This window comes from Schistocerca americana, chromosome 8 (genome assembly GCF_021461395.2).
Source record: "Schistocerca americana isolate TAMUIC-IGC-003095 chromosome 8, iqSchAmer2.1, whole genome shotgun sequence".
In the NCBI taxonomy this organism is placed as follows: Eukaryota; Metazoa; Arthropoda; class Insecta; order Orthoptera; family Acrididae; genus Schistocerca; species Schistocerca americana.
This window is the reverse complement of record NC_060126.1, coordinates 523,786,203-523,800,137: the sequence shown is the minus strand read 5'-3', so window position 1 is coordinate 523,800,137 and position 13,935 is coordinate 523,786,203. Positions and strand designations below refer to the sequence as shown.

The 13,935-nt window shown below is 46.9% G+C and overlaps 1 protein-coding gene across 1 annotated transcript in view; it reads left to right on the top strand.

Annotated features, from left to right (window-relative positions):
* Positions 1–13,675, top strand: part of LOC124545016 (glucose dehydrogenase [FAD, quinone]-like) — a 44,811-nt gene extending 31,136 nt beyond the window's left edge. Inside the window, exons 5-7 of the mRNA XM_047123793.1 lie at positions 7,172–7,303; positions 8,700–8,936; positions 13,333–13,675. Of these exons, the coding sequence (XP_046979749.1) occupies positions 7,172–7,303; positions 8,700–8,936; positions 13,333–13,647 (684 nt within the window). The 3' untranslated portion in view covers positions 13,648–13,675. The remainder of the gene's footprint in view (positions 1–7,171; positions 7,304–8,699; positions 8,937–13,332) is intronic.
* The last annotated feature ends 260 nt before the right edge of the window (positions 13,676–13,935 follow it).

The following is a 13,935-nucleotide window of genomic DNA, read 5'->3' as shown; positions in this document are numbered from 1 at the left end:
TCGAAAACACTGTTTGAACAAGGGCCAGAGGCAGCTTCTCATTCGCTTAGAGTATGGGTGATCAAACTTTAAAGGTGTCTCCGCAGCATGTGTGTACATTTAATATGATCTTGTTCATATAGGCATCTGTAGTTTGAGGTGTTGGATTTGGTGAGCTGTTAGGAATTCTTGAATGGCTCTGAGAACTATGGGACTTAACATCTGTGGTCATCAGTCCCCTAGAACTTAGAACTACTTAAACCTAACTAATCTAAGGACATCACACACATCCATGCCTGAGGCAAATTCTTGAATGGTTGGACTCGTGAGTTATTCGGGGGGGGGGGGGGGGGGGGGGGGAGTATTGTGAATTCCGTTTGTCCGCGCTGGAGGTGGATCGCATTGGTAATAGATATGTCTTTCTCCGACTTAAATTGCAGAGATAAGGTGGGTGAAGATAAATCCATACTCATCTATGCTTAGAAAGGGAGAATGCTTTTTTATTATTGAGTGAGTTTTGGCAGCGGTGAATATGGTTTTATATATGTGAGTGGAAATTGTGAGCGAAGGGTGAATGATGTCGGGTACGCTGGCTGGGGGAGACACTATTTACATGTCCTGTTGGAGATGCAAGGGGGAGATAGACATCTGCGCTATTCAGGAATCCATTTGTGCACTGTACGTCGTTAGACAATAGCTGGAGAGCAGGTATAGGGAGAGCCCACTTCAGCATTCTGGTCCTGGGGCTGAGTGGACGGCTGTTTAGATGGACAGCTATGTGGCTCTGACATGCCGCCGGCGGCGCTCGGACACTCGCTCTGTAAGGCGCTATGGGATTAGTTTGAGCATTTAGTACTTGTTTCGGTAGTTATTGGATTAAGAACTGTAATATTGAAGGTCATGTCCTCAGCGGGACCGCTGTGTAATTGAGTAAGTGTGTTTACGCATTTGAAGATATGTTTCGCGAATGGTGATGTTAAGTTGATGGCGCAGTTTAGCTACCACTGTAAAAAAAGTAGCTGTCTGCTGCTGAAAGAAAGAAAGAAAGAAAGAAAGGGATGACTTTGCCCCCAGACCTAATGGATGAGTTATTAGATAAGAGCAAGTGATAGTTGAATGATGCTATGTGTTCGGATATAGGAGTCTCTAAACGGCGGGGCGAGATTTTTTTTATGTGGAAATTTATGCAATCTATAGATAGTGAGATTCGACCGCTAGTGACAACAGCTAGAGCGGAAAAATAGGCACAAATCGAGCGCTGGCAGAATGTTGCGGCAATGGTAATAATATTTAATTGAAGGTGGAAGTGGTAAAAATGGACCAGGCTTTGAATATTGTCGTATGTGCGTGATGCTCTATATAAAAGTTTGACTCTTTAATTGCGTTTGGTATCTATGGGTGTGTGTAAAATTAATTTTACTGTTGAAAGTGAGAGAAAGATGAGTTGATTGGTGTTTAGATAGAGGCTTCGTTTGCAATTCGAAAAGAGGGGATGAGAATGGTAAATTGATTGATGGGCATGGTTTGTGGGGTGATATATGTGTGTCAAGATAGGGTTGAGGACGTTTGCGTATGTTGATGGTGGGACAGGTGTGAGGTTAGGTGTGGTGGGCGGCGTAAATTATATTTTATTTATAAAAAAAAAGTTGTAAAGTAAGAATAATATTGAGAAGGTTTTTAGATGGCTGGTCACACGACGAGGCAAGAGCAGGGATGTGTAGTTATGTTTAGTTGAAGGGCCGTGTAATGTCGTGTGAGGAGCAATGTGCAGTGTGCTACAGGGTCATAGGAGGTAAAGACATGTGCGGCTATGACGTGTCTAGCGTATGGAGGCTGTACTTTGGATTTATGCTACGTTGATATAAAGTTGACTTTCACCCGCGTTCGGTGGTCGCGGCTCGGGATGGCGGTCCTGGACGGACGTATGTGTGTGCTTTGACGGCTGACGAGTGCGTTGACCGCGCCAACTCACGCTTGCGGAAGCCGAGCAGGGGCTGTGCGAGGTCTGAAATCAGACGGATGGGTGACTTCACGATCCTGTGGGCAGGGTGCAGAGTGGGGGTACCTGTGCACGTCTGCTGAGTTATTTTGCGAGCGGATCTGCAGGCTCTGCTATGCGTTATTAGGATTGTTTACGAGTACTGAGCGTATCTACACATCTGTGTGATGTATTATTTACTAGCAGTTTGCTATAGTGTTTACTGAAATTATGATTGGGTGCGTGTCTGTGGGCTGTGCAACATGGCCCAGGGCACATCTGGGATTCGTGTTTCGTGATAGCGTGATAGATACACTGTATGGTTAAATAAGTTGTTCGAAATAAATAAATAGAGTGTTCTCAATGATTACACGCGCCTGCAGCGCAGATCAGAGTGATTGGTTTTCCGTCACCATCTCGGTTGCATGCGAGTAGTAAATGTTTTCCCGGCAGCACTAATCGAGTGTGTCAACGAGCTATGAGCTATTCTGAGAACAGATGTGAAGGCAGGTCCAGACCTGAGACGCCGGCGGTATACATGAGAAGAGCAATGCAGGTTTCACATGTGTCGGCTGTCACGAGCGCTCGGAAGCTGAACTTGGCTGGAGACTCTGGAATCCCCTTCCCCGCCGACCGCACGCGCGCGCGGCCTGCCTTGTAGCGTAATCTAAGGCGCATAGGCGATATGAATTTCTCCGGTGATAGGTGCGAATGCGACTGTGTTGAGGTCATGTTTGTGGGACCCAAGCAGAGACTTTTTGTCGGTTTGGCAGCTGGTGGTGTTTGGGCGCGTCTGTTGCACTATTTTGCGAGCATGTCTGTGCATTATGCGGTGCTTTATTTGGAGAGTTTAAGAGTACAGAGCTCGTCTGCTGATATTGTGTACTGCATTATTTAAGAGCTGTTTGCTATTGTGCGGTGAAATTAGGAGTTGTTTACGTGTTTGTGGCCTGTGTCAGATGACCACAGTGGGATCAGTGCGGGTGTTTTGTGACAAATATACTCCACAACTAAATAAAAGGGCTCCAAATAAATAGAGTGCAGTCCTTCCTTACTTCCCCGAGCAGCACAGCGCAGTCTGAGCTGTTTCTGCGCAATAACGGCTAGCTGGTCAGAATGTGGGTGAGTAGACAAATAACTGGACAAATTTATCTGTAGAGGAGTCACAGGTCAGGATTGGAATGAATATCTTGATGGATGTGGTTGTGTTGCCAAGTGTAGTGCACTACTGGAGTTCGGAAACTGTCTTATGTGAGCGTTACATATCGAAACCTATGAGAAGTAAAAGTTTCAAAAAGATATGTCGCAGATAAATAAAATACACTCGTTCCTCCTTCCATCAGCCTATGCACTGAAATTATTTCCGAAAATTAGCAGTTGTTTGGCTATTTGGAGGTAAATGTTTTGCATTATTTATGAGCGGTTCGCATGTCTGTAGGCTGTGCTATGAGTTATTTTTAACTTTTTACAATTAGCAAGCGTGTGTCTAGAACATTACAAATGAGTTATGTAGGAGCGTTTTGCAGGTCTGTGTGATGTGGGACATGTCGGTGTGATACATATACTCCATTCCTAAATAAAGTAAATTCGTTCCTCCATCCGTGGACCTAGTGCAGGGTGAGTCCGTTTACCAGAAACGTGTAGGAAGAGGTTGTGTGCCGGTGGCTTAGTTTGAAACAATTTTCTTAGGTTGGTGGCGGAAACGCAAGTGAGCTTTGTTTATTGGCAGATTTCAAATTTGGCGCTGGTTCCTAGGACGAGGAGGTGGCAGTCTGGTCCTCGTAAAGCAGTTGAAATTAGTGAGTTGAACACGTTTGCATACATATATGAAATTGTAAATTCAATTATTTAATATAGCGGGGTGGTGAGAGTGAATTAGCACGTGTTCTCGCGATGAGCAAACGCGCTGTTATACGGTCATGGTGGATTCCACTGTCGGTCAAACTCTGGCGCCAAACGTATCCTTTGTCCGGCACGCGGTCTCGACAGGTTGCATCGTGTCCGGCGTTAAGTGCTCTCGGTCGCGGACTCTGAGACGAGCGCGGCTGACCGTTTGTGGCGGGACCCTGAGCCGCCGCTCGCCGCCTACCTGGTTCGCTGGCCGTGGGGGTGTGCGGGCACCGCTGGTCGCTTGACATCAGCCGGCCAGGGAGCTGCCGCTGGAGCAGGCTCAGCCGGCCACGCGTACATCAGCTGCGCTCTGGAGTTTCGCTATGTGAGCATGGAGAAGTCAGTTGGAACACACCTGCACGACCGTAATGTCTGGAATAAAGAGTCATTTTCCAGGTATTTACAGAAGGCTATGTCCGTCGCGTGTATGGAGGGTGTGTGACGTAAGCGGGGCGGCGGCGCAGCTATTGTACATTATTACGCGCACGCGAGAGCGAGTCAATTAGCGGGCATTCTAGTGCAGTGCAAACGTGCTGTTATATAGTCATGGTGGATTCCACTGTCGAGCAAACTTTGTTGCCAAAAGTGTAGCACTGCGTCTCGATCGCACAGGGACACGTGGTGGACTGTGGGCGGTCGGCATGGACAGGTTTGAATGTGGCGCCAAAAGTGTGGCAGCGAACAGTCGACCGTTGTGTGATTCAGCTCCGAGGCAGACAATTTTGGTGGGAAACGTGTGGAGGCGACGAATACACGTGGTGAGCGGACAAGAGGCCGCTGTGACGCCAAAAGTCGGCAGGTTCCAGCGTGTCCAGCGAAAACATGTTTACGACGTGGGAGCGATCGCTGGGCTCGCCCCCCGCACCAGTGGCTGGCTGCCTCACGTGACAGGCATAGGCAGTGTCTCCGCACGCTGGCCAGGGGGTGGCGAGGATTTGAACTATTTCAGTTGGAGCGCGGACGTCGTGGTGACTGCACTGCGATATCAAAGATGTGTGTGCTGACTGTGTTGGAGAACGAGTGATGACCGTACTGCTTGAAATAAAGTCTTCAGTCCCTTCCCCCCTGCAAAATCAAAGGGCGTGAATTACGTTACTATAAGTACAGTTTATTATTTGACGCGATTATGATAGGCTACCAGTGAAAAAAGATAAGTGACGGAGAAAGCTCGTACATGTGATCAATTACGGTGTTGGGATTTGAACTTGTGATAGATTTTTGTTATGGACGTAAGGAAAATGGCTTTCTCACCGACAAAATCGGACATTTTGAATAAATAATAAATGATAATAATAAATAGAAGTACAGTTTTCGAGAGAATATCGTGTTGGAATTTGAATTTGGCGCAATTTTCTAGTGGAGGTAGGCCTATAATAGTAAATGATACTGAATGATAATAAATGATAATGAATTATAATAAATGACAATGAAAGATAATGAATGTTAATAAATAACATTGAATAATAATAAACAAAAGTAAGGTTTTGCAGCCATTATCGTGTTGGAATTTGAATTTGGAGGGAATTTTCTAGAGGATGCAGGTCAATAATAATAAATAATAATAAATGATAATATATTATAATAAATGATAATGAATAATAATAAATAATAATAAATGTTAATGAATGATAATTAATAATAATAAAAAGACAAGTATGCTCTTTGCATGCATTATCCTGTTGGAATTCAAACTTCCTGCCATTTTTTCCCCTGGTGGCTTAGGTTAGTGTATGTAACACATTTGGGCTATTTTCGCGCCAAAATTCAAAATTCCCGCCATTTTTTCTTGAGGTTAGGTTAGTGGACATAGCACAATTGGACTATTTTTCCGCTAAAAGCCGCCATCTTGGATGACGTCATAGCCGCCATCTTGAATAAATTTGGCATCAATGCAACGTGCGCTGGCACGAAGGTTGTCCCCCTACTCGCGCGGTTAGATACGCCAAGGCCGGCCGTTGTGGCAGAGAGGTTCTAGGCGCTTCAGTCGAGAACCGCGCTGCTGCTGCACATAATTGAATTCACACATAATTGAACAACGCCTTTAAGAGGCTACAAGCAACTTCCTCCCATCTTCACAATAACAAAACAGGAATAAGTCAGCAGAAAAAGGTCATACATAATTTCCACACTCAAGTTTCCACGGAAACAAATACAATTTACTGGCTTCGTGGTCACGGTGGACCACTAAGTCTCCGACACACGTAAAGCAATAATACTTTCGAATCAGCATATCCACTCCAGAGATCTCGCACCTCCAAGACGGAGAACAGCTACTTTCCACAGATGCAGGTCCTAGCGAACACAAAAGCCACAGGAGAAACACACGGGGCGGCCGGGAATTACCGCGACAGGAAGGTATGGATCTCATCGGCGACAAGGTCAGTGAAATGCGATCAGGAAAGAAATTACTCATTAGCACGTGTGTTCAAGACGAGAGTGTCAACAAAGATACGTAAGAGCAACTGCGTAAACAACTGTTTTAGAGTTGATACTGTCAACCTTCTTGTCAACCTGACGCAAACAAAAAAGATTTCCGTTGCGCATGGTGTATATACCTTGGACTGCCGATAAATGGATAAACATAACCTAGTGCACAGCGTTTGCTTTTACACTGTAACCTATACTTGTTTGTGTGTGGACAACGTAAAGGGAAATATACAGCCCAGACAACTTTCTTCCAACTGTAAGTATGTTGTAAGATTTCTAATGGCTTCCGCGGATTTCAGAGGATACTGTAGTCACAAGTGTGGTCTATAAAACCGTTGTAACTGACCATGTTCATTCAGTGGCGTGAATATTGTTTCCAGCAGAGGACTGTATCTTCCTTATGACGCCTCATTCAAATCTTCGGGAACGACCAATACTGGTTTGACGAGATCGGGAGGGAAACAATACGGTTCGAAATTCGATGGACAGTCAGTTTGGTTTCTATCAAAATAACAGATAAGATCCAGCTATATGCGTCCTTCTCCAGCATCTCTCAACCAACTCGACCAAAGGAATGACGTAAAATAGCACTAACCGTTATCTAAGATTTTTATGCATTGAAACACCGATGACGGGTTTTGGATCTCAGAAGCGACTTCACTCCATATTAATTTTGTGTTAACATTAACTTCTTTAGATTTTAGTTTTTCCACATCTGAATCACTGATTAATCTTGAGCTGTCAAGAGTTGTAAATGAAGTAGCGAAACAAATAGAAAAACGTGAAAATCGTGCACTCCAGTAGAAAAAGACATGTTGGTTTTCGCATTGATTGTATCAAGATACGAGTAAACATCAACGTTTTTGGCACTTAATTGATGTGTTTCTTCCTCCACAGGGTTTTATCAAGACAAAGTACGAAGATCCGCAGGATGACTATCCCGACGTGCAGTACCAGCACATCCGGTTCCCACACAAGGACTTCGAGACGGTGGAGCGCGTCTCCAGGGTAACGCGCTTCCGTCCAGAGGTGAGCCAGCGGTGACTCGAAAAAACTAGCTTTCTGACAAGCTCACCATCTGTAGCGGGCTTCAAACCGAGTTCACGTATGTTGTCTTTTAGTGTGTGCCCGCCATTTAATACGTACTGGAGGTAAAAATTCCCTGATATTCCTTTAATACTGAAGTGAATGTGCTAATGGGTTACCAGCAAATAATGGAAGAGTCGCAGTCAGCTACGCGCACTGCAGCTCAAATGTGGGTGCCTGGTCTAAAATTACTTTTTCTACTATCGAAACTTTAGCGAAAAGTTTGTTGTTACTATGCTTTTGGAACCCGTGAAGCTTCAGTTCTACAGTCCGTGTTACGTAATTTAGAGATAATGTCTGTCACTGTTTTAGATTTGGTCAGACAGATCATTCAGAAGACCATATGCAACATAATCTCATATCGAGGAACTGTATCAGCAACTGACATTTTCATAGAGACGGCGGACCACGCACTGCACCACTGTTATAAGACACATTCCCGACCCTATTGTCCAGCACTCTGCAGGTATTGCTATTAACGACCTGTATGTTGCAAATTTTGCCCAGCCTTATCGCTTAGTACTGACTCTCGAAACCAGTAATCGGTGGAAACCCAATGGAATTCGCCACCCACAACGGGCTACTTAGGTGGACATAAGCTGCCTATAATACAGGTCAAGCCGGAAAGGAGCACAGTTCTACGAGCACTGCAAATGACTTTGTGATCGAAAGTGATTCCTTCGTCCAATTCAGTTTAGACAGCAGTCTTCCTCTGCACAATTTGCTCCTGTGCTTCCTCTTCGCAGCAGACAATTCCCTGATGGTGGTGTGTGTTGCTATATTCAGTGTCGACTGTCACCGGATTAAGACCGCGTTACCCAGATCTGTCAGATTCCTTGGATGGGCAGACCACTGCTTCGACGGTGTTTGTTCTCTCGTTGTACAGGGGAGCATGCTGGTTCAAATATCGTTGTGCTTACCACGCCTTTTTAGGACATTGTGTCAGGAATGTTGTCAAGGATCTCCTTAACATCTGGTATTCGACGCTGAGTCAGCTGTTGCTGCCCATCACTAGCCCTACCAGCACACAATGGGCATTCCCAGAAATGTACTCTGGAGAGCCGCCTTCTCCAAAGGCAAATTAGTTTCTGTCTTTACTTCTGGTTCGCCATAAGAAATTTACATGACCCATCAGAAAATGGTTCAATGTTTCGGAAGAAGTTGTAGGTTAGTCCTTTTTTATACGTCACCTTAGCGTTGTTGCTAGAGGACATTCTGAACTTGCGGCTATTATTCGTCTTCAGCCAGTGCACGGCTTCCTCCTCCTGTTTCTATGGGCAAGTGTGCCAGCAGTAGCAGGATGCAGGGACACACGAGGCGGTGCGGCGGCGTGTTGCAGGTGCACGAGGCGGTGTTCGGGCGGCCGGTGTCTCGGTCCGAGATCTACGTGCAGCTGGCGGTGCTGCAGCGGCCGCGCAGCCGGGGCACCATCAGGCTGCGCTCGGCGGACCCGCTGGTGCCGCCCGTCATCGACCCCCGCTACCTCACACACCCGCACGACGTCGCCGTGCTGGTCGAGGGCGCCAAGTTCAGCGCCCGCATGGCCAAGACCAAGGCCCTCGCCAAGGACTTCGAGGTCAGTGCCTCCTGCGCTAAATCACTGCCTACAAATTACGTGCTACGTTTTCTACTAAGAAGACATCCACGATGAAAGATAATCCCTTTCTGAACTATACACTGATGGTTTCACCATCTGACTACATGTAACGTGCAAAAAGTGTTCATCTAGAGTGTGTATCACGATAATTTGAAAATGTTCCAGGAGTTCACCGTCCCACTGCCAGTCTTAATTTCTGGAAGTGCCTCAGTGTCTTACAGTTACGGTATTTATTTCACACAGTCATCCATTTCTTGTCACACACACACACACACACACACACACACACACACACACACACATACATATGCCTTTCCCTGTGGTTCCACCCACTACATGCATTCAACAATCACACCACCACCTCTTCCTCCCCATGTCCATCCCTCCTTGCCTCCCCCCCTCCCTCTGTCTTCATCTCTGCCGGCCGCTGTGGTCGAGCGGTTCTGGGGGCTTCAGTCTGGAACCGCGCTGCTGCTACAGTCGCAGGTTCGAATCCTGCCTTGGGCATGGATGGCTCAAATGGCTCTGAGCACTATGGGACTCAACTGCTGTGGTCATAAGTCCCCTAGAACTTAGAACTACTTAAACCTAACTAACCTAAGGACAGCACACAACACCCAGCCATCACGAGGCAGAGAAAATCCCTGACCCCGCCGGGAATCGAACCCGGGAACCCGGGCGTGGGAAGCGAGAACGCTACCGCACGACCACGAGATGCGGGCAGGGCATGGATATGTGTGATGTCCTTCGGTTAGTTAGGTTTAAGTAGTTGTAAGTCTAGGGGACTGATGACCTCAGATGTGAAGTCCCATAGTGCTTAGAGCCATTTGAACCATTTGTCTTCATCTCCTCCTCTCGCTCTCTTTGTCCACTTCCTCCACCTCTTTCTGACCATAGCTTCCTCCTCCCTCACTATGACCATTTTCTCCTCCCACTCTCTCTTTCCATTTCTGTCTCCCTCTCTTCCTTTTCCACCTGCCACTACCCTTCTACACCTTCAGCCTGCATCCTCTCTCCTCCTCTCGATCTCTCCATTCATTTCAACTCCCCTCACTCTGTCCATACCCTCCTCTATCCATTCCAACCAGTCCCCAGCCATACTCATTGATATTATTCTCTCAACATGCCGGTCACACAGGGGCTTGAAAATCATTTATTTTCTGCCAGTGTGCAGGGCAAAGGTCGATGAAGCTGGCCCATACTACTACCACACAAAGTACCTCTCATACAAGGCAGCCTACATGCCAGAGCCCAGAAAACCGTTTCTTGTCACTGACATATAGGTGTCACTGCAAAGCAGTTTTGATTTGACAGGACGATACCGTTTCCACACAATACACCTTTTGTGCAGGGCAGCCTGTACACCACACACTGAGAAAACACGTTTCTGCCCATATCCCCACTCCTTACGGAGCCAGGAGATTATCAACCCCACAATGCTGATAGTTGTGAGGTCTCGTGTTTATGTGGTAAATTTGGTTGAAATTGATCAAAGGCTTTGGGAGGAGAACCCAGACATGTGTTTAAAAGTATCCAGACACCTGGCTGCAAATGACTTAAAAGTTCGTGGCGCCCTCCATCGGTAATGCTGGAATTCAATATGGTGTTGGCCCACCCTTAGCCTTGATGACAGCTTCCACTCTCGCAGGCGTATGTTCAATCAGGTGCTGAAACGTTTCTTGGGGGATGGCAGCCCATTCTTCACGGGGTGTTGCACGGAGGAGAGGTACTGATGTTGGTCGGTGATGCCTGGCACGAAGTCGGCGTTCCAAAACATCCCAAAGGTGTTCTATAGGACTCAGGTCAGGACTGTGTGCAGGCCAGTCCATTACAGGGATGTTATTGTCGTGTAACCATAGCGCCACAGGCCTGCATTATGAAAAGGTGCTCGATCATGCTGAATGTTGCAGTCGCCATTCCCGACTTGCCCTTCAACTATGGGAAGCAAGAAGGTTCAAAAATGGTTCAAATGGCTCTGAGCACTATGGGACTTAACATCTGAAGTCATCAGTCCCATGATCTCATAATTTCCACGTGACACTTCGGCATGGAGTGTCAGCTTGTATGATGACTATTCGAACGAAAATGAGAAATAGATCGAAAGTGATTACTTATGGCAAACGCCAAAACTATTTTTTAAAGTTGTGTGAACACGTTTGCAGTTCCCTTACAAGTGTAATTCCCCATGACATCATGCATACAATACGTAGTCACGAAGCTTTAAGTATCATCTCAAAAATATCAAGCTGCCTCCATTAAACTTGGTGACGCTGTAGTCCTCTACATATTGACCCCTCATGGTGACACACTTACCCCTCACGAGCATAATTTGTTGCCACCACGCCAGTCCCAAAAAAGCACTCTTTCACTCTCTCGGAAGACTGTTGGGTCATTGTCTGTTCAGGAAGTGGTGAATACTCCTAAGTCCACTGCTTGCTTCGCTCCTTTGCCTCGAATTACAGCGATACTCCCAGCATTTGTCCTTAGCATGACAGAGTTGCCACTTTTCCACTGCTGCATAGGTTTGACGACCTTCATCAAATTCAAAATGGTGTGTAAGGTGTTTACAACTTATCTGCGACTGATTTTCACTTTTTCCACTATCGCCTCGATTGTGGTACACCGGTCTTCGCTCACCAGACCTTGCGCTCCCCTTGCAGTTCCTCGTTGTTCACGGAAGGGTGTTCTGCCATTTCATTCTCCATCATTAAGATTTACTTGACCACTCTGGAAAGATCTGCGCCACTCATCTGCTGTGTGATATGATGGTACGTTGTCGACATACACTGCCACCTACTTGTTACCATTCAATGTAGAAAACAAATTACCGTACAAAACTCCACTTTATGAAAGAGCTGCACCATTTTGTTTTGGCTCCTATAGCGGATTGCTGCAGTACTGTGGCGTGGGGGATGTGAGTGTGTTCAAAACGTTCAAATGTGTGCGAATTCCTAAGGGACCAAACTGCTGAGGTCATCGGTCCCTAGACTTATACACTACTATAATTAACTTATGCTAAGAACAAGACACACACACACACACCGACGCCTAAGGGAGGACTCGAACCTCCGGCGGGAGGGCCGCGCAATCCGTGACATGGCGCCTCAGACCGCGCGGCCACTCTGCGCGCCTGTGTCAGTGTGTACGAGAGTTGCAGACATACAGGGTGTTAGGGGTATAAGTGGAGATGTTTTTATTGGTGGCTGAGAACAGTGTACTGAACAACATTACGTCACATGAGATACATTCGTTGTTACGGATACGAACAATCATCAGCTGTATAAGGGAATGACGGCAACGAAAATTTGTGTGAGACCAGGACCCGGACCCAGAATTTCCGCTTTACAGAGAGATCACCTTAAAAACTTTGGCTATTCGTGCACGATTCGTGGCCAGACCCGAACTTCCGTATGTCGTCCTTGTGTTACAACCTGTTCTCGTATACACATTACATAATTTGTGTATAGGGGAGGACATTTTAATTGAAAGTCGCTGCCTGGTATCAGGGGGTGAAAACGATATTGCAGACGCTTTCCTTTTAAGAAGAACAATGCAATATTCCTTCAGATATGCATCAGTATCAGGTTAATCTGCTGACACGAGGTAGCGACTTTCAACTAAACTGTCCTCCTCTGTGCGGGAGTTACTCAGCGTACACGTTGTGACGCAGGAGCGACGGTATGTTGAAGCTCAGGTCTGGGCCACGATTAGTGTACTGTCAAGGTACAGGCGGTTAAGGCGACCGCTCTCGTAAAGCCGGAAATACGGGTTCAGATCCCAGTCCGGCAAAAGCTTTCACTCTCATCACTCGCTTGTACAGCTGACGGATACTAGTACTCGCAACAGTGAAGACATGTCACGTATTTCGTAACGGCTGTTGTCGCCGCAGTGCCTGTTCCTTTGGATATCTGTGCATTTCTGAAGGAACATTGCCTCGTTTTTCTGAACAACACAGGCACTGCAGTATCGTAACATTACATCAGTATTTACTTCACTTGCAGGCTAATAATTATAGCTGTAGAATGTTTTTAGGTTGGTTAGTATCTCCAAGAATTTGTGGGTAGAGCAAGCCATTAATACTTATTTTCTCCTGGGCAACAGGTCAAGTGTCGAAGTGTGGACACTTGGACACAAGTCTTTACTGGCAGGTGTAGTCCACTTAGTGGAGCAGTTACGACCGTGCAGAAGACATCAGGCAGTAAATCATGTGACGTGTTTGTGGGCAGACAGATGCAGAGAAAAAACAATTATCATACGGAAGTGGGTACACATTAAGGCGCCAGTCATCACAACGCCTGCGCTCGTACACTTAACACCCAGTACGCTAGTACCCGCAAAAAACAAATGACTAATTGAATCTGGTGCCGCTGTGCAGGTGCAGATGAGCCGCGACCCAGTGCCGGGCTGCGAGCACCTCGCCTGGGAGACGGACGAGCACTGGGCGTGCGTGGTGCGCACGCTGGCCACCACCATCTACCACCCGGTCGGCACCTGCAGGATGGGCCCCCACACCGACCCCGCCGCCGTCGTGGACGCGCGCCTCCGCGTGCACGGCGTGCGCGGCCTGCGCGTCGTCGACGCCTCCGTCATGCCCACCATCGTCACTGCCAACATCAACGCCCCCGTCGTGATGATCGGCGAGAAGGGGGCCGACATGATCAAGCAGGACTGGGGGGCCGTCGCCGCCTGAGGAACGCCCGTCCCTGTACACCGTTTGTTTCTCGTGTATTGCACTCGTACGATGACGCATTCGCCTTACTACCACTGGATGCCTCTTCCGTTACAAGAAATCACAAATCTGTAAAAAGTTGTTACACAACTAGCTATTATGGATTCGAATAATGTCTCTGCGAAACTCGTTGCGATATTAAAACAATTTACCATGTTATTGTGTTCAAGGCTGTGCAATAAACAAGATGCTGAATTGGTAGAATCGCATGATTTACATACAAAATGGAACACTGGGCCATGAAAGTAA